Below are 22,239 nucleotides of genomic sequence, written 5' to 3' on the forward strand. Positions count from 1 at the left end.
GGGCTGAATTTAAACAAATAAATGAAGTTGAACATTACTCAATTTAATTTGTTTGTTTATTTAAATTCAGCCCATATAAATAGTTTTCAAGAATTTTGAAGAAATTATCTTTTCAGTGCACAGCATTTATAACTGTAGTTATAAACTGTCTACCAATGTATTTAATATTTAATGTAGAGTTAATGCTTAACAAATGATGAATTAAGTATTTGCTAATGCTTAATAAGTGATTATAGTGTGCCGTTATTATAAAGTATAACCCATTACCCAGACACTTTTTATTCAAATCGATTTGCATTGCAATGACGGTCAATTTTCCCAGTTCTTGCTTTCTTGGGGATTTGAACCCACAACCTTTTCAATATTACCACCATGCTCTACTATTTGAGCTATACAAAGATGTTCATTTAAGAACAAATTCAAATCCTCCCTCCAGGATATTTACACCAGGCGGTGCATGAGGAAAGCCAAGAGCTCCAGCCACCCAAGCCATAGACTTTTCTCTCTGCTACCCTCAGGCAGACGGTTCCGCAGCATCCGGTCACGCACCAGCCAACTGAAGGAAAGCTTCTTCCATCAGGCTGATGAACACTTAACACACCCCACACACACTCTTCCATACTCCTCACTGCACACCATCAATATGTAGCATGCACTGCACTTTAACCAATCCATACTAGAAATAATACTGCCTACAACTATGTGTACACCTATTTATTGTAGATATCACTGTCAATTTTACATTGTCCTGTTTTTTTGGGGGGGAGAATGCTGTTTTGTACTGTCATTGTATTCTCACTGTCTGTATGTATTTTGCACTCTGGAGCCAGCACCTAAGCTTTTCACTCATCATAGCACACGTGCTGCTGATGATGTGACCATAAAAGTGATTTGATTAGATTTTTTAATTGATAACAAAAAACAAAGATCAGATTTATATCCAAAAAGATTAAGAAACACACTGTGATATTAAAAACCCATTGTTTACAATAAGACATCAGCTTATTAGGAAGGTTTCCCATTGAAAACAGAAGACTTGATTCACCTTTGCCAGTACAGGAATAGCTTTAGTGTTTACCGCTAATGAGTCGTGATATTTAGATTCAGCGCAGTGACGCATGAGATATTCTAGATCATTCTCATCTTATGACACACAGACCTTCTTATCCTGCTCTTGCACATGTAGCTAGTCAGCGGTACTCGGCAGTGCAGTCTTCTGTTTCTCGCTGTCTTTGTGTCTGTGTTTCCCCGTAGTGTTCTAGGACGCTTGTGTAAAGCTTCATTAGCGCTGCACACACATCAGGGCTGGCGGGCAGAAACAAAGCCTGCCTGACAGAACTGAACTTTAGCTGGAGTTTCTTGCTTTGGGCCGTGCATGAACCACTCGCTGTTCCTGCATCCCTGATGTACACCTCTGGGTATCTGATTCACTAATGTGTTTCTCTTGTCGGTAATTGTGAAAAAAAAAAAGGTTATGCTATGTGTTATGAAGTCATATCTAAAAGTGTTCTGGGCTTTGATGCTGATTGGAGATGTAGATGTTGGACTGAAGAAGCTAATGTTCATTTACAATGAGAAAGGGCAGATGGTTGTTGCAGAGAGATTTCAGCTGCTGTCTGGGCTTTCACTGCCTTTTAATTTTGTACAGTAATTAAGTTAACTCAATTTGTTAAATTAATTAGATTTAATCGATTCGTGTTTGGACAACATGAAGATATTGTGTGCAACCCAGCAGTTTTTTACAGTGAATCTGAAAATTTGTGTGAGGGTAAAAATCACTTATGAGTAAACTGAAGTGAACCCAGCATTATTGCTAGTATTAATTATTAGCATTATTATTAGCACTGACAACCGCAAAACCTGCTATCATAGCTCTTTGCAGAAACAGATGTATTTTTTGAGACTTTTTTCAGATGTTTTCGTAGATGGATGGAATGCAATAAATTTGGTACACAAACAAAAAGTAACTTGCTCTATTAATGCATATATTGATATATATATACAGTACAGTCAGGACTGTATATGCAGTACCTTATTGCTTATACCTAAAGAATAAATGTGTTTCTTACCTGTAGGTGTGGGCAGACTTGGTGTCTCTCCGAGCACCAGGCGAACTCTTTTCGCATGTGTTTTGCCCTGGTAATGCGACTGAGCCACAATGGCAGATGTGAAGAACATATTACAGAGCGTACAGCATTTGTTTCTGTCCACCTCATTCTCTGCACTGTCCTGAAAACAAACACAGAAATACAGGACACATATAATAAGCATAGATTCATTCGAGCTGGAAAACGTGCTAAAGCTGTAATTACAAAAAATATAAAATATGTTACAAAAAAGAATTAGTTTTTAGGTATTAATAGTGCTTCTACATTCTAAACATTCAGTCTGCAGAGGTAAGATCCATGCATCCATACATCCATCCATTTTTATTTCACTCATCTATCAATAAATTCATCCAGTTTAATTCATCCATCCATCCATTCATCCATCCATTTAAATTAATTAATCCATCCATCCATCCATCCATCCATTTTAATTAATCCATCCATCCATCCATCCATTCATTTTAATTCATTCATTAATCATCCATCCATCAATTTAATTCATTCATCAAACCATCCATTTATTTTGATTCAATCATTCATCCATACATATTTAAATTCATTCATCCACATATCCATCCATCCATCCATCTTCAATCAATTTTAATTCATCCATTCATTCATCATCCATTCATTTTAATTCATCCATTCATTCATCATCCATTCATTTTAATTCATCCATCATCCTTCCATCCATCCATCCATCTATTTTAATTTTTGATCCATCCTACCACCTATTTTAATTATTTTATTCATTCATCCATCCATCCATCCATCCAACTATCCATCCATCCATCCATCCATCCATCCATTTTAGTTAATTAATCCATCCAACTATCAATCCATCCATCCTTCCACCCATTTTAATTAATTATTTAATTAATGAATTCATCCATCCATTTATCTATCCATTTTAATTCATCCATTCACCCATCCATCCATTTTAATTCATTCAGCAAACAATCCATCCATTTTAATTCATTCATTAATTTATCCATCCATTCATCAATTTTAATTCATTCATCCATCTATCCGTCCATCCATCCATTTTAATTCATTCATTCATCCATCCATCCATTCATTTTAATTAATTTATTAATTATTCATCCATCCATCAATTTAAATTTATTCATTTATCCATCCATCCATCCATGCATTTATCCAGTCATTCATTCATTCATTTGAATTTATTAATTTATCTAGTCAATACTTTTAATTCGTCAATTCATTCATTTTAACTTAATCATTCATCTATGCATTCATTTACTTGTTAATGAATCGTTAAAAATTTTAATATGATTCTTACTCTAATGTTATTTGTTATTCCTCAAATTTAATTTACATTCTAATAAGTTTAAATTAATTCTTTGGGAGATAGATTGTGGAAAAAAATAGAATCCAAAGTTTTATTTTTATTTTTTTTTTCTAGTCCAAAAATCAAACAATTATTAAATCAAAAAGCATTGTTTTTTTTTTTTTTGTTTTTTTTTACAATCTTTTAGAAATATTAAGTTAAAATAAAGTGAGTTTTTACCTAATGTAATCTAAATTATCTGTCATTGAATACTAAAAATATTCTTAATAGGTCATTTTAAACTGAAACAATTTTGCTAATCATAATGGCAGACTATTTAGCATGTTTGAAAGAAAACTCACTTAATATTTACCAATTTCATCTGAAAACAAAACTATATTTTTCACTTGTCTAAAAAGGACAAGATGATTTAGATTTAGACAAGAATGATTTAGGAGTTTTTAAATACATTTGGACAAGATACCAACAATTTCTAAGTAACAAAAACATTTTTTTGCAGTACAAGCAGACAATATGTTTATAATCCATAATCTTAGATGGACAGCAAGAAAACAAACAAATGAAATATTCATCCAGTGTTCTCTGGACATCAGCAACCGATCAGACGGATTCCAGAATCCAGCAGCCAGGAGATATTTTGAATATTCATGAGTGAGTGAAGACAAACACACACACACACACACACACACACACACACACACACACACACACACACACACACACACACACACACACACACACACACACACACACACAGAGAGAGAGACAGGATTGTGAGCTTCTGCCACTGGCCTGAACTGTCCTCCATGTCTCTGGAGGCTGGACTGTGGATCACGGGGCCACTATCAATTCTAGTACAGACGGGGCCCTTGGCGGTTCTCCCAGCCCCCCTGCTCTGAGTCAGGTCCTGATCCGGTCCAGCAGGAACGAGGTCAGCTTTAAGTAAATCAGGCGAAAGAGAAGCCAAGAACTGTCCTCGTTTACTGACCTGACTTTCGAAGCAACAGTGCAGCTTATCATGTCTTATAAACACAGCAGAGCCGGTTACTGGAATGAGCACAACTAACACTGTCAAATTAGGCTCTCAGACAAGGCTGTGTAAAGACCAGACTGCATGGGTACTAGAGTAGATTTTAGTAGAATAAGTAGAATAAACGGAAAATATCAAATAAAATTATATATATATATATATATATATATATATATATATATATATATATATATATATATATATATATATATATATATATATATATATATATATATATATATATAGTTGAAGTCAGAATTATTCGCCCCCTTGAATTATTAGACCGCTTGTTTATTTATTCCCCAATTTCTGTTTAACAGAGAGCAGATTTTTTCAACACATTTCTAGACATAATAGTTTTGATAACTCATTTATAATAATGGATTCATTTTACCTTTACCATCATTACTGTAAATAATATTTTACTAGATATTATTCAAGACACTTCTAGAAAGCTTAAAGTGACATTTAAAGGCTTAACTAGGTTAATTAGGTTAACTAGGCAGGTTAGGGTAATTAGGCAAGTTATTGTATAACGATGGTTTGTTCTGTAAAAAAAAAAATAATAATTTTGTCCAAAAAATGGTGTTTAAAAATTAAAAGCTGCTTTTATTCTAGCTGAAATAAAACAAATAAGACTTTCTCCAGAAGAAAAAATTGTATCAGACATGCTGTGGAAATTTCCTTGCTCTGTTAAACATCATTTGGGAAATATTTAAAAAAGAAGAAAAAAAATTGAAGGGGGCTAATAATTCTGACTTCAACTGTATATATAAACATCAAACACATTACATAGACTACCTAAAATAAAAAAATAGATAAATCTGTCAAGTAAGTGGCAGTTCTCTCCGCTGTGATAAAACTGGGAAAAGCTGAAGGAAAATTAATGAATGAAAAAAAATCTTCTTCAATGTTTTTTTCCTACTATGGAACGCTTACAGTTTCTCAGTGTTGTTCAAAGTATTGTTGCAATAAAGTGCAGGACACGCGTGACTCGATTTGTTGATATTTTCAGACCAGCACAATTGTAAATTTTATGTTTTGCGCTATGTTGTTTAAATAGCACTTTGTCCACTTTGTGGACTCATGGGCATGCTGGTCTAAAAAGGGAGGTGTGGTAAGGCGCAATAAACTAAATATAAACTGCGCCGTTGACCAACTAAAAGCTGGTCTAAAGTCAGTGTTGCAGAGTTTTTGTCTTTTAAAGAGTGTGTTAGTTATGCAGCTATGCAAGTCCAAAACGCTTACACATTGCTTTCACAGGAGCAATACACAAATATCTTTAAATATGAAAAAGGGATTTAAACGTTACAAAAATATAAAAACCACTACCTCCATGCCTTCTTCACCTCGGAGGGAGATTTGTTTTCAGATTATTCATGACAATTTGCATTAGTATAATGTCATTACTATTAGCAGTGTTATTTATTATATGTATATTTATATTAGTTTTAATAAAAAACAGTTTTTTTGACCACACTTCATTATTATTGTTAATTTATTCATTTGCTGTAAATTAGAACTGCATTTAGCAATAGTTTTGAAACAAATCATGTGCTTAACAAACTAAATTAAATATTTAGGTTGTCTTCAGTGAAGTGAGTTTCCAACGTTTAATTATCTACGAAAGTAAAAGGCTAAAGTAAAGAGTAAAAGAAAAGAAAAGAGATTTTAAAGTGGCCAATTGGAGGAGGCTTGTTCTTTATCCTCATGCTGCAGATGCTCTTAACTGTTTTCTCGATAGTGAAGCGCTTTTCCACTTACAAAGTCTGACATGTAAATGGACCATAGAACTCACTCTTATAGGGAAGATGAGATGAGACTATTATTTAATGCATATTATGCTCAAAACACACCCATAACGCATTAAGATAATAATTATTTAATGCATATTATGCTCAAAACACACCCATAACGCATTAAGATAATAAGCACAACCATGTTACACCATGTGCTGGGGTGCAGAGCGTATTTTTCCATCCTTAAAATAGCGTGAATTTAAGTGAATTTGGACACACCCTTAATGCTTTAGCGCAGTGTGATTTAGACTTTGCACCAAGATCATTAGAAAAGAGCCCATAAAGGTTTGCAACCTTGGGTGAACTATCATTTTAACTAACTACATAAATGAGTGAAAACAGTCTTAAACCTATGTAACACTCAAATAAACAGACAAATAAATAAATAAATGAATGAATGAATAAACAAACAAACAAACAAACAAACAAACAAACAAACAAACAAATAAATACAAAAATAAATGAATACAAGAAAACAAAAATTTCTTAATTTGTGTGAATGACACTTTTAGTAGATTTAAGATTTCTTTATAAAGATGTATTTTAGAGGATGTCGTTTTTCTTTTTTTTTTGCCCCCTCAAAAAATTTTTTAATTTCTTTAAACAACGTATTCCCTCACAATATAATATGAAACACAATATTTGTGCATTACTTGAGATGTGGTGAAAATGGTAATCTCATGTTTGCATCCTCTGTTCGAAAAACCTAATTTTGAAAAATCCACAAAGCCTTTATTGAATAAACAGTCATACTGTAGGTAATAAATATCTCTTTAGGCCCTTCATAGATGCTTCTATATATAGCTGAAGAAATCTCAAGAGGCTCCGCTCTTGCAGGATGAAATCAATAACTGTCGCACATAATTACAATCACAATCTCAGTGAAGAGAGCAGAAGAAATCTTCAAAAGTGACGGAGTGATTCCTGTCACAGCGCTGAAAATGCTGGTCTGTGTGTCAGATGCTTCTAGACTGATATCAGAGGAAATGAGGAGTGGAAAAACCTGAGGGAGTATGGAAGGGGCTAATATATTGGGTTCAGGCAGTATAATTTCAATCAAGAATCAGTTACTGTTAGGGGTGTAACAGATCACAGTTGATCCGTGATTCGTACTGATCACAACCCAAGATTTGGAACACACATGGCCTGTGGATTAATATATATTTTTTTTGTACTGGTAGATTATTCCTCAATTTGTAACGATCACAGAGAGATCACCTCTTACGTCATTCAAATCACATGAAAGCATTTGGGCTTCATTATAAAATATAATGATCGCGGAAGAAATTGTGGTGGGTTATTCGGGATGTGGTGGGTTTCTTAGGTTATTAAAGGTGTTTTCTGTCTGTACTTGTTTACCAGCATTAATGCATTCAGTGTAAGCTTCATGATTAATCATTAAAAGATCGGGATCTCAACACCCACTCAGCTTAAATTATAAATGATGGTGATTTGTATATGTTTTTACGAAACGTCTCCTTTAGTGCTTCACAAATGAAAATGAAAAGTGAGGAGGAAAAAAAAAATACTTGTCATCCAGTTTGGAACCAAATGATAAATAATGAAAGATTTGTTCATTTTTTGAGTGAACTATTCCTACTCATTCTGCATATAGCATCTGCACAATCTGAATCAGGCGCGTAAAAATAAAACTGCCATGTTTTCATTCCAGAATAAACCAAAAAAAAAAAAAAAAAGGCTCAAGCATAATATCCTCAGTCTTCAGCCAGGTTTGTATCTCCACATTCTGCTCAACCATCACTGCTGACATTTCTGCACCTAAATAGAGGTGCAAAGCAACACTCAGCAGGGACGCTTCATCAGCAAAAAGTCTGTAAAACAGCAGTCATGGAAAATCTGAGCTGCAAGGTGTGATGCTGAGAGTCTTTCTCTCTCTCGCTTCTCAGCATCTCGCCTCTTTCTGTCAAATGAATATCCAGACAGCTCTCTCTGTCGCGCTCCCTCGGGGTCGCCGTCTCGTTGACTTTCAGTGGCCGTGATGAAATCTTTATTGGTATTGACAGCTCTGTTCCTCTTCACCTTGTTCACTGAGTTTGAAAGCCCGGACGGAGCCCATGACAGCATGTTGAAGCTGCGGATGCCTGACCACCACTGCAGGTCAGCCAAAATTATATACAGAAATAAAAATAAAATATGTATAGAGCGCGTCACAATTTTTAAAACAATTTTTTTTTTTAGAAAATCTATTTTTAGAGGTGCTGTTAACTTGACATTTTTTCCAGATGTCAGTAACTGCTGAAGTATTTCAAAGATACAAATAAAACAAAACTCATTAGATTAAAAGTGAAGTTATATATAATAAATCTTACGACACAGGGAAAAAGCTATAGAACACATGAAGAAAGTGAGGGCTAAAAAGGCATGGAAAGACCAGACAGCCGCTGAAATATCTCAGAAGTGAGAAAAAGCCCTAAATTAATAATAATAATGTTATTAATAATAATATAAATTAATATTAGATGCTTTAGTCTCAACGCCTACATTATGAAGATGAGCAAGGTGCACAGAGGACAGAAGTACATCCTGGGACATATTTCACGGCCTCCAGAAATGTCCATGAGACTACGTTTTCAGATTGAGCCTGTTGAATTCAGAATTTCTAGCCCCTCTGAATTATAGACACTTCTATACAGCTTGACATTTAAAGTGACATTTAAAGGCTTAAATATTTTAATTAGGTTAACTAGGCAGGTTAGGGTAATTAGGCAAGTTAATGTATAAGGATGGTTTGTTCTGTAAACTATCAAAAAAAAAAAAAAAATATATATATATATATATATATATATATATATATATATATATATATATATATATATATAGCTTAAAGGGGCTAATAATTTTGACCTTAAAATGTTTTTTTTTTTTATTAAAAACTGCTTGATTCTATCCAAAATAAAACAAACATCATTTGGGAAATATTTATAAAAGAAAAAAAATCTAAGGGGGTATGATAGTTCTGATTTCAACTGTATTTGCACAAATTTGACTTTGTCATAGTAAAACTATTTGATTTAAGCTGTGTATTATGTCCACTTGCCTCCTTATTCATTTAACTTATTTGTGTGTTGTGACTTTGCTTAATGAGTATGGGGAAATGTGTTGGGGTTTCATAGTGTTGTATAGCAATTCGTTTTTTTTCGCATGAATTTTAATTTTCTCTGTAGCCACACAAAACTAATTATTTCTCTGCCACAAATTTTAAATAATGTGTAAAAAACAAGCAAAATACAGCAATATACATACACTTTTTATTCAACAAAAAAATGTTTTTATTTTTATTTTTTTTTATATTCTCATGTATCTAAAACTATACATTAGTCTGTCCTGGCTGAAGGTAATAAAATATTATATAAATGGAGAGTTAATCTCATATCAAAGCAATGTTATTGTAAAGAATGATAATTAAACCATATTAATAAAAATAACTGCAAGCAAAACATGTAAAAAAAACATTCTATGTGTAATAATGAAAGGATGATCATGCACACACGGTTAACATTAGATCCATTAATAATCTGTTCAAAGAATGGTTAAAGCAAAAGTGGCAACCACTGCTGCTTACAAAAAAATCTTAAAAGCTGTTGAAAGCATCAGGACTGTGGGTACACGAGCACAGCTTTTTTCCAGTTATATTCATAGATAACCGATCGCACCAGTTGCGTTTTCAGGCCCAGTTGCTTCACGCAAGGAAATGGAAAACGTTCTCGTCAGTGGGTGCCTGATCATCATGTCATTCAGTATTCACCTGCTTGCTATTGCTTGTGCGAACAACTATCAGTCGTGTTGCTTCCCGATTTTAAGATCACATTTGCATGCTGACAAACAAACAAGCTAAATTCTTATTTTTATTGACGAGCCAGCACTGGAAACTTAAAAAAAAAAAAAAATTTAACCAGCCAAAGCAGCTAGTAGGAGTGCCTGTAGAACCTGCCACAGTTGAAATCTACCTGCCATTTGCAGGCTGGCTGGTGTTAATTTCAAACCCTGGTAATATCATATGATTACAAGTATTTCAGTTTAAAAGTATGACTTTTTTTAGAGAATATATCTGTACCTTTAATTTGATCACTCTGTTGGTATTTTAAGCATTACTTTTTTAATAAATTGAATAAGATTTATACAGTTTTTTAATACAGTACATTGAACATGATTTATACTGTATTTATGGACAGACAAAAAAAATCAGACTACAGTATATTTGTACTTTCTTTTTTCCTCTGGCAAATATCCTTAGCATGTTTATCCAAAAAAAAAAGGTTTGTTTTATTGTTTTGTATTTATTCCGTCATTTGCCATCAGTTTTATTCACGATTAAATCTTCTGAGCAATGCTATCCATATTAATTGCACAGCTCTATAATGCCTTAATGTCTCATTAGTTTTTATTTTCTATAAAACGAGTTTAGAAGAAACGTTTGAGACTGTAAACTCTGAAAATAAACAACTGAGATCTGGAGTTCGCTGAGCTCTGTAAGAACAACAGATGTTCCTCTGGGTCCTGTCCTACAATATCATTATATAAACCCAAGCCTCTCTCAGTCACACTGAACAATACTTCGAATGATTTACTGTTGATGTATCAGACCTTGCAATGTCAAACACAGGCACAGCTGAGCTTGACTTTCACATTCATTACAAAAAAATTTGCATTTCAAGGTGAGGCCAGCCATATACAAGTGATTTCCTTCTCTTTTTTGAGCACTCGTTTCCAAAACAACAACAACAACACTATACTATCTCAGCAAAAATACAGTTAGGCCTTGTTTACACTAAAACGTTTTAGTTTTAAAACATGATTGGGGCTTTTTCTCAATATAACGTGCACAAATTTCAGTCTTGCATCCTTTACTTCTAAGTTCAGACAAACTCCCAAAGACACGTCGGGTAAATCTTCAAGAAGAAACAGTGTACTTTATAACGTCAAACATTCGTCATTCATGCGTTGTTTCACTATCTTAACAATAAAATGAAAACATGAAATAAGGAACTGCCTATTTTCATTTTAATATTAACAACTTAACATTCACCAGAAAAGCCAAGGCATAGTGTAGCTACATATTTATATGACCGTAATATTTGCTGTATGCATATTTATAACAAAACGGAGCCTAACATAACTGCCTCCTTTCCTTTTCTTTGAAAAATACGAAACATACCCTCTCTTTTGCTGAATATCAGTTTTAAAAATCAATAATGGTCATTATAAAAGTATAACGTACAATAGGTTTATACAATAAAGGAAATAAAGGAAAGCAATCAATCAAATGTGCAGAATCAGTGTAGCCTAAATTATTACTTATCTTTGCGCTCAGCCAAAACATGTTACCTCAGAACAAGTTAATGATTCAAAAGACCAAAGAGTTGTTAGATAGAGACAAGATGAATTAAATATCACATTTAACAACTATAGTGAGATGAGATCCAGCGGTATATCCTTGATGAACTGTCTTACATGCACTGCTCTCACCTGGGGAGGTGTGCTCAAAGCACACACTGACTACATGAAGCTCAGACCTCCACATATGGTGCAGCGCATACCAGAGTGTGTGTGTGCTAACGTTATGAGCATTTTCAGCGGTGTAGTGTGGACAGAGAATTGTTCAGAAACGCTGGGTGAAACGCCAGTGTGGACGTGGATCATTTTCATTCGAAAACGCTGTTTTAAAACCTAAACGTATTAGTGTAAACGGGACCTTATTCTCTATGCTTAGGGAACAGGGTGGCATAGTTTAAGTAACAGATGTTCATCAGCCAAACCTAATCAAGAATTCACCAGCCCCATAAACATAGTGAAGTTTTATAAATAGTATATAGAATAAACATAATGTAGTGAATTTCCATTGCAAATATTGCTAGTTATCATCAAAGTAACGTATTGTATGCAGCATAATTGGTATTGCTTATATTATGTTTGTCATTGCAAGGTCTGATTTCAGATCTCAGAAAAATATATGGGTATTGATAAAACCAAAAGAAGTAACTTTAAAGTCCCTGTAAAATTGAAATAAAGTTATTTTTTAAGATATGTTAGTATTTTAGTATCAGTATTTTAGTCTTAAGGATATTTAGAATCGAGCGTGCTCCAAAACAGTACCAACATTTACATTTAGAAGATATAAACATCTAAAGTTTGCAGATTGTCTCTTCTGTCTAAATGGATCGAATTTTTTTTTTTTTTTACTTAAACTTATACTTCGGTTTCTCATTAAATCTTCTGACCAATCAAATGCCCTCTAGTATTCAACATGTCCGGCCTGATCTCACGAGGAAATGTAACTGTTTTTCGTTTTGTCAGCTTAAGGGTTTATTCGTATGAATTCGTATGAGTTTGTTTGTACAAAAATGTACGATTTTAAAAAGGAGCAGTGGCACCAAACCTCACCCCTAAACCCAACCATCATTGGGGGATGAGCAAATCGTACTAAATTGTACAAATGAGATCATACGAATTCATACAAATCAGCCACTAAATCAAAAAGTTACGAATTTTCGCGAGATTGTGTTGGACTTGTCTCGCCCCCTTCGAGATACTTTTCATTTGATGTGCTTGAGCTCATCCGCTCTCACTGGCAGAGCTGTGATAAAAACAAAACACTATTGACCGTATTTTTTTTTTTTTTTTTTTAAGGTAGGTACTACTCAATGTCCTTGTGTGAGGCAACAGTGCTAACCACTGGGCCACCGTGCCACCCATCTAGGAAAGGAGGATGAATAGGGGTGGAATGAGGAATTCTTCAAAACAAAGAGTGGCTTAGGAATCACCTGATTGATGAATCATGAATAGAATAATGCGAGACCGCCCTCAAGTAATCGTAAGCACATGATCCTTTCGAAATAAGTTTATATATAAACTTCACTTAGACTGCATGTCACTGAGAAAATGAAGGATGTCTACTGTATAAGGACTGAAATCACCAAACAGCTTTAAACAATCACTAAATGAAATGAATGAAGAAGGGAAAGAATGGCCAGATGAAGGAATGGACAAACAAAGAATAGAGGGATGGACCAAACGAAGGAAGGAAGGACTGAACCTATAAAGTAAGGACCAAAAGAATGAAGGAAAGATTCAAGGAAGGACTGAACACACTAAGGAATAAAGGAAGGAAGGAATGAACAAATGAATAAATTAACAAAGAACCAAATGAAGGAAGGAACAAAATAATGAAGCAATAAATGAGTGAATGAATGAAGAGAGGAACGAGGAAGGAATAAACAAATGAATGCATGAACGAACAAAAAACTAATGAATAAAGGAAAGACAAAACAAACAAACAATGAAAGGAAGGAATAAATGAACAAATATAGAAAGGTCACTAAATGCACTACAGAATGTTACGTTTACACATCCCTGCAACCTTTCACTGCTTAATACTCACTACTCTTGAGTACTTTGGAAAATGCTACTTTTTACTTATACTTTGAGTGATATTTAAAGCGGATACTTTTACTCGAACTACATTTTTGGGCAAGCAATGTTACTTTTACTTGAGTATAAATTTTCAGTACTCTTTCCACCACTGGTTGTGTCAGGAACACAATTTAATTAAAAAAAATATGAGACAGGCAGCATCTTGCTTCAAACTAGACCGATACAGTTGTTAAAACCTTATTTTTTGTCTCTTTTCGAACAATGTTTGTATCAAGACGCTCTGCTGATTGGCTTCTGCAGGCTGTTGACTTGTCCATTCGGAATTTCCAAAAGATAGGGGTTTCATTTGACTGCACATTTCATGTCATCTTGCTCACATGGCTGATAATTGAATATTAATCAGACATATAGCCACCAGCCAATCACTGCATTGACGGTCATGATTTCGAAGATCAATAGAGCTGTCCTTCACAGCAAACACGTGCACTCTCAGTGATCCCAGATTCATTCATCCAGATATTTTAATCTGATTTGCAAACTTGTTTGAAGAATCAAAGCAGCCAGAGATCAAAAGATCAAGAGATTAAAACATCTGCCAAGTCATCTTAAATATAGCCTAAGCAAGGTACAAAGAACTGAACACTGGTGTGCATGTTCAATTTGAGAATTAAGTTCCTTTATTATTTCATGCACAGATATGATGCCTGATCATGTACTGGAGAAAAAAAAATATTATGAACAGGAGTTATACTTAGAAATAAGCATGAATTGTAAAAGGAGATAGGAAATAAAAAGGAGTTGTGTTAATGAGCATTGTTGACACATTGCTATCTGATATGACTGAAACTGACCAACTAAAAGAAGATCTAAAGTCAATAGTGCAGTTTAAGCTGTTGTTGTTGTTAGTTTGTTAGTTTATTAAAAGAGTGTGTTAGTATTAGACGCGTCCAAAATGCATGCGCACATTGCTTATTACAATGTTCGCTATGTAAATTTTACTTTTTCATTTTATGTCTTAATTATTGTAGATAAATAATAAACAAATTATTAAATCGGCCTAAATAATTATTTATTCAAAGACATCACCAGCAAAACAGGGAGAAACGGTCCAGCAAATGGTCTAAAGGGCTCTAAGGTTGGTTTCCACCGGGTGCTCCTGTTTCCCCCATAGTCCAAAGACATGCGGAGGTGAATTGGGTAGGCTAAATTGTCTGTAGTGTATGAGTGTGTGTGGATGTTTCCCATTAATGGGTTGCCGCTGCGTAAAAAACTTGCTGGATAAGTTGGTGGTTCATTCCGCTGTGGCGACCCTGGATAAATAAAGGGAATAAGCCGACAAGAAAATGAATGAATGAATGAATGAATTTAGTTTTAGTTTTTTTTATTATTGTTGTTGTTTTTTATATCGATTTAAAAAAGTTATAATTATGTTTAAAAAAAACTTTTAATAAAACAATTATGCATTATTGCTATTATTGCATGTGAAATACAATGCGTGCATAACAGCATATAAAAATGAAAACAAGTCAAAGGTTATATTGGATATATAACCAATATTTTTCTTTACACTATGCCTTAAATCATTAAAATAGTACCCATTCTATGTGAACTATAATCTCTTAAATATGTTAGTCTGAATAGAGAATACAGGCATCACGGTAGCGCAGTGGGTAGCATGATCGCCTCACAGCAAGAAGATTGCTGGTTCAAGCCCTGGCTGGGTCAGTTGGCATTTCTTTGTGGAGTTTGTCTGTTCTCTCTGTGTTTGTGTGGATTTCCTCAGGGTGCTTCGGTTTCCCCTACAATCCAAAGAGATGCGCTATAGGTGAATTGAAAAAGCTCAATTGGCTGTAGTGTATGTGTGTGAATGCAAGAGTGTATGGGTGTATCCCAGTTTTGGGTTGCAGCTGGAAGGTCATCCACTGCATAAAACATATGCTGGATAAGTTGGCGGTTCATAAGCCGAAAAGAAAATGAATGAATGAATAGAGAATTGATGATTGATGTAGACAGCCTGAGTGAAACCTGAACCTGTTCTCACTGCACACTTTTGTCACACAGGAGCAAACTCTCTTTTACAAGTCTTGGCCAGAGTGTCTGACCCAAAGAGAGAGTATGTGTGATGTGCATGTGTGTGTTTTTCTGGAAGTATTCGCTGTCACCTGCCTGCTGAAAGGAAACAAATAAGTTCAAACTTCATGGCCTAGTTCTGTTTCCCTGTGCCTGTGACCCGATTCCAGCGATCTGGCCAGTGAATGTGTGTGTTCAGACTGCTGTTTGATGATAAGTTTGTGTGTGTGTGTGTGTGTGTGTGTGTGTGTGTGTGTGTGTGTGTATGTTTGTGTGCATGTGTGTGTGTTTTCGCATCCCAGCGCTGCTCTTCTCATGTAAAAAAGGACTGTCACGGCTCAGGCTGCGCTCATCACATCATGTAGCATCTATAATGATGTGTGTTTTAATGCTTCATGTGATCTCTGTGCAGTATATGCAGCTAATTGCAGTTTGTTTTTGAAGGGCAGGCAGTGTACTGTATAAAAGCGCAGCTTTATGTATAAAATATTCACATTTCATTTCTGATCATTGTGCACAGCATGAAAATTATTGAGGTGCGTAGTACTGAATGTCAGTATACAGTAGTCAGTATACTATAGGATTCTATCACTTTGATTTATCCAGTCATGAAAATGGAACTGGATTTATAATGTGGCATGTCACATTTTTTTTGGATAAATAAATAAATAATAGCATACACATAATCAAACACAATGTTGACTATTGTCTAAATATTAAAATCAAATAAATGCAGTTGGGCGGCACGGTGGATCAGTGGTTAGTACTGATACCTCACAGCAAGATGGTCGCTGGTTCAAGTCCCAGCTGGGCCAGTTGGCATTTCTGTCTGGAGTTTGCCTGTTCTCCTTGTGTACATGTGGGTTTCCTCTGGGTGCTCTGGTTTTCCCAACAAGTCCAAAGACATGCACTAGAGGTGAATTGGATGAACTAAATTGGCCGTAGTGTATGAGCCTGAATGAGAGTGTATGGGTGTTTCCCAGTACTGGGTTGCGGCTGGAAAGGTATCCGCTGCATAAAACATATGCTGGAATAATTGGCGGTTAATTCCGCTGTGGTGCCCTCTGAAATAGAAAATTAATGAATGAATAAATGCAGATTTGTGTTTGTTTATTTTGCTCGAAATTAATCCTTTAATAATAACACTGCTAAAAGTTATTTTCAGCAAATCTCAGATCTGTTTTCCACTGTTCACATTAAGTGTATATATAAGTTCAAATTTCAGAGTTTATTTTCATTTTTAACAATTTAGACACATATTAATATCAAATGTCAGACATAACATAGAACTATTATTATTTGAATTGCAAAATTAAGTGGTGTGCGGTCACAAAAAAAAATCCATATATTTCAAGGCTTTGTAGATTTCAGGAAAATACAATTAATCTATATTTTGTTGAGGATGTTTTTGTGCAGTTACATTAGCCAGTTTTAGAGGTGGCAACAGAAAATTTATTTATTTCACACTCTACGTTAAGTATGATGTGGCTGGAAGGACATCTGCCGCATAAAACATATGCCAGAGCAATTATCAGTTCATTCCATTGTGGCGACCCCTGATAAATCAGGGAGAGTGAGTAAGTGATTAATTTAAAGTTCACACCCTGTGGTTGAACTGGGTATTGCACACCTCATTCAAAACAGCAAACGAAGGTTGTTAGATTGACATCATCCGGAGCATGTCTGATTAATGAGCCTGAAGGCTGATTCAAGGCTGATTTAAGTCGTATTCTAAATAAAGCAACAGCACGCGATAGAAGGAATATTTTCCATATTAAAAAGTTTTTGTTCTAACCAACACCTGAAATTTATATATTAGAAACAGAGACTATTTCTCACAGCTGAACAACAGAAAACTGACAATGTTTACCTCAGGTAAGCCTCATGTGCTTTATTCAGTGTGCAATGCTAATAATGTGAGTTTGAATGCAGTTTTACGTGATATTTATTGCCAGACTACTGAAAGCAGCAGCAGATGGTTTACCTCAGGTCTTGAAAATAAATAATAAACCGTTTTAAATTGAACTTTGGAACTGTGACTCAAAAACAACACAAACTAACGATTCACCATCTACATTTATTAATGTTAAAAATGTTTAATATGTATTAGATTGTAAACATCATTTCATTGCATTCGAGTTATATATTCCGTGCTTCTGAATGGCTGTATTTAAATTTTGTCATGTTTTATCCGGTGCAAACAGCCAAGTTGTTTATCACTGCAAATCTCATGAAGTAGCGTGCTGTTAGGACATGGGGTTAACATGTCACCTGCTAACCTAATGTTTACATCCAAAAATTATTCCTTCTGCATTCTGTCAGGCTTCATCACTTAGTGAACGTTTTTGGACTCTTAAAAAGTGCTTTTATTAGTGTTTTGCATCGTACGACATTAACGACAGTATCAACATTATTATTATAGTCCTACAACACCGATAACATTATCAGGAAATTGTTGCTTTACAATTTGATCTTGAACCAAATCAACATTTTAAGAGAAAATACTTTGCTTAAAATAATCAGGAAATAATTGTCTGGTGATATCCTCCGACTCCAACAAAGCATGTCCTTCAAACTCATTAAAAGAATAAACACGAGATTAAACACTTTTAATAGCCCATGAGGCCCAAAATGGTCCCCAGCGGGCTTTGAAACTATTTTAATGTGAGATTTTAGTTGATATCAGCTTGTTTTTTGCTCCTGCTTTTGGTGATTCTTTGCTTTTGAGGCCTGTGTGAGTGTGTTCTGGCATCCCATCAGAGGTTTTCATCTCCACAGGGCCTGTGCATATGGATTACTATGATGATTATGATCCCCAAACCGAGCCAAACATTCTACCTTACACATCTAGAGGGACAAACATGGAGTGTAATCCAATAAATAACACTAGGAAAACTGAAGCAGTCAGCAAAGCCTAAAATAAAGCTCCAAACACAGGTGAGAAAGACCAACTGACAAGAAAAAAAAAAAAACTCAATTTCTGCTTGATTGAACATGAATAATTTTTCTGCCTATTTCATATTTGCTCTCAGGTTTTCATTCAAACATGACTTTTTTTTCCCCTCGTCACCTACACATTTGAGCGCATTAACATATGACCTATTTTAGGTTTGATAATCATAACAATTTGAGAACGTGTGAGGTGTGTGAACTTGTGAATATGTGTGTGTATGCTCTGGTCCTGTTAACAAAGAGCATTTAATTAAGAGTGTGTTTATCTCTCTCCTCCACTCTCTCATTTCTGTGTTGTAATGTTGGGAAGGGTGTGAAAACAAGCTAAAAATAAGAGCCCGAAGGAGGAAAGTCACAGAGGTATGTTAATTCCGCCTTTTTAAACGTGGCATGCAAAATATAGATTTAGAAAAATGAAGGAGAATACAGAAAAAGACCTGAAAAAAAAAACATTGTACCTGATGGAGAGCCACTAAAGCAAAGAAAGCTTTTTTTTTTAAAGAAACATCTCTGAGCACCTTTCTGACCTACTTTCCTCTTTTGTTGTTCTCTGGCGAGTCTGTGTTCCTCTGCTTGACACTTTTAACAAGGAAACTCAAACAGTGTTTCCACAGCTTCGGTGTAACTGGCTTCTCTCTGATGAAGTGGTGGAGTCGGGAAAACGAGGCGAGTTTGAAGAGGGAACTGAGGACGAGACTGAGTGTTATTCTCAGGGGTGGCTCTGCTTTTACACGCCGAAATGTCTCCATTATGGAAGCTTGTCTTTATCTCAGTGTAATAAAAAAAGGAAAAGGCAATTGCGGGAGAGCTTAAAAATGAGAAACAATGTCAAGATGGAAAGTCACAATCAGGAAAAATGTAGTCACAATTAAAAAATATATTTAAGTTTATTTATAATAGTAATACTACTACTACTACTACTACTACTACTACTACTACTAATAATAATAATAATAATAATAATTAATATTATTATTATTTATTTTTTTTAAAATTATTTTTATTATTATTATTCAAACAATAGAATAAAAGAGGAACAGTTGGCGGTTAAGAAGAAAAATGAATGATGTACTTAAATACCAAAAAAAAACAAACACTTAGGGTATGCAGTGCTTTCTACTTTTTCTTTGTTCAAATGGATCTATGAAAATATGAAAATAAAACTTATACTTTTCAATGTTTGTAATTTTAAGCTCCCAAAATGCTGTTTTTGTGTAAATAAATGTCCAAAATGTAATAATAATAGTACATTTAATAATAATTATTTTAATAATAATTAACTGCTAATTTTAAAACTTTTTAAAATTAAAAAAATTTCTGAAAATGCTTTTCTGTCTATTCAGGCTTCAAGAGGTTTCGTTTTAGTCATTCATGATGCAACAAGTGCTGGAGAGTCTGTATATATCTGAATTTGTTTAAAATACATTCATTATATTGAATTCATCATGTACTGCATTGAGATTGAGTCAACAAGTGAGTTGATTCAAACATAGCATTTGCATGATTATGTAAATCACATGTTGTTGGATGCTGAATTGTAAATTGTCAGAATGGACACGATCAGTGTCCTTAAAGCTTGGGTCAGATAACACGATTTTTATTGTCAATTACGAAAGTCACTATGTTTTTTTTGTGATTTTGTCTTGATAAAATCTTGACTTGTCATGGGTGACAAATGTGCCAGACTACAGGTTTCTTCATGATCAGTCTTCCCGTGATGTCTATGACAAGCTTTTCCAAAGCAGTCAGAAGTGTTGCTATAACAATATTTCTTATCTTAATAGTTTCAATGTTTTTTTCTTAAGTTTTATTTTATGTCAATCTTTAAAAACACTGATACTTACTGACAACTAGGCTACATTATTAAAAGGCTGCCATTATACTGTTCTGATTTTTAACAATAAAATGATCTATTGCTTGTGAGTTTCAAATTAATTCGTTTAATCAAGTATTTTGAAAGAGCAAGACAGGCTTTTACAATGTATTAGTAGTTTCCAGTTTATAAGTGTTTCCAGATTACCTCGATTTCAATGCTGAGAGAACTTAGAAACTTTGTGAGAATGCAGATGTCTGCACATTTGTGCCAGTCTGTCAGATAAAATTGTTTAACCTTAATACCTTAACACCTTAATATTTAAGAAAAGGTAGTTAAAGTTTGCATAACCAATGATTGATATCATCCACCTGAGATTCACCCGTAAGTAAATATGCAGCCTATGTTTTGATTACCTGACCAGCGGATTAACGGCAGCACCTGCGGATATATAACGGAAAAATTATGTACTCCTATTGTCCAGAGTCACCCATGTGACCGAACTTGTGAAGATCGAGGAAAAAAATTAAAAATGCTAGACTTTTTGCGTTGATGTCGTGAGGCGTCGCAGACTGGTATCGGTTTCTGTAAACTATGCCACATTACACGATAAGAAGCGATTAAATCTTGTGTCTGAACGATTGAATGCCTTTTTGTCATTTATGAAACCCCACAACACCATGTATCAAGGAAATCATGTCGAAATCATAACAAAATCGTGTGATCTGACAAGGGCTTAAGAATGTTAATTCAGAAGTTTGTGGCTGGTTGCATTTGACAACAAGTGTTTAAACTATACAAAAGCAATCAAATTAAGTGCATCTTCTACTAAGTGTTAAAGGTCCAAAGTCTTTTTAAAAAGTTTACGGCTCTTTGGCCACTGGGAAGAAGGAGGCAGAGAACCGACTAAGTTTTAAAATATATATTAATAACAGGGACGGCAGCTCCTCATGTAGACTGCCGTCTAAACCAAAACAAACTGACGGCAGCTCCTCACGGCGCCACAGCACCCGCGAGACCTATATGAGCCTGGCCGAGAGAAAAGGAGATGGAAAAAAAGGAGGAAAGACAGAGTAGGCCGATAGAGTGGAGAGAGAAAAAAAATTAAAATGCTGGTTCGGTTCTCCAGACACGCTGCTACTCGGTCCTCCACCAGCTGAGAGATGCAACGACGTGTTGGGAGCCCTGTGGAGGAATCTATCCACCTGTCCGTCTTCTGGTGTCAGGCGGCGGTTCTCCTGGCTGGCTGGCAGCATCTCTGGTCTCCTGCTCCGCTCCCGCTTCGGTGGATGGATGCAGGCTAAAGGCATCATGGTGCATCGCTGGAAACCCCATGGCTTCTGAGAGATGGCTCCCTTGAGCACTTTCCCTTCTGGTGTTGAGCCCGGCATCCCCTGCTCCTCCCCATGCTGGGAGACGGCAGCAGGCAGATCCTTTCCTCGCCAGCCTCAGGCCGCCCCGGCACTCTGGGCAGACAAACAGGTTTCTCCCCCACTCAGGTTAACTCCCGAACACTCGCCCCCCCTCTCAGCGGCGAGGGCAACTGGACAACGTGTCCCTCCTTCTCCTGGGTTTCGGCACCACTGTCCACAGCTCCACACAGAGACTGCCGTCTAAACTAAAACAAAAGTGCCCGTTCCTCCTCTTATAAGCCCCTTTCACACAGTGATACCGGTAAATATCTGGAAAATTTCCGGAACGAATTTACCGCTATATTCAAAAAAGCGCTGTTCACACAGGCGAGGACGTTACCGAAATTTTCC

At 35.3% G+C, this 22,239-nt stretch overlaps 1 protein-coding gene across 3 annotated transcripts in view; it reads right to left on the reverse strand.

Annotated features, from left to right (window-relative positions):
* Positions 1-22,239, reverse strand: part of zgc:171482 — a 174,195-nt gene that overhangs the window by 77,972 nt on the left and 73,984 nt on the right. For all 3 annotated transcript variants that reach the window (XM_068212964.2, XM_005157052.6, NM_001128272.1), the window contains 1 exon segment: positions 2,070-2,229. In XM_068212964.2, coding sequence (XP_068069065.1) covers positions 2,070-2,229 — 160 coding nt within the window.

The sequence above is a fragment of the Danio rerio genome, chromosome 13, assembly GCF_049306965.1.
Source record: "Danio rerio strain Tuebingen ecotype United States chromosome 13, GRCz12tu, whole genome shotgun sequence".
NCBI lineage: Eukaryota > Metazoa > Chordata > Actinopteri > Cypriniformes > Danionidae > Danio > Danio rerio.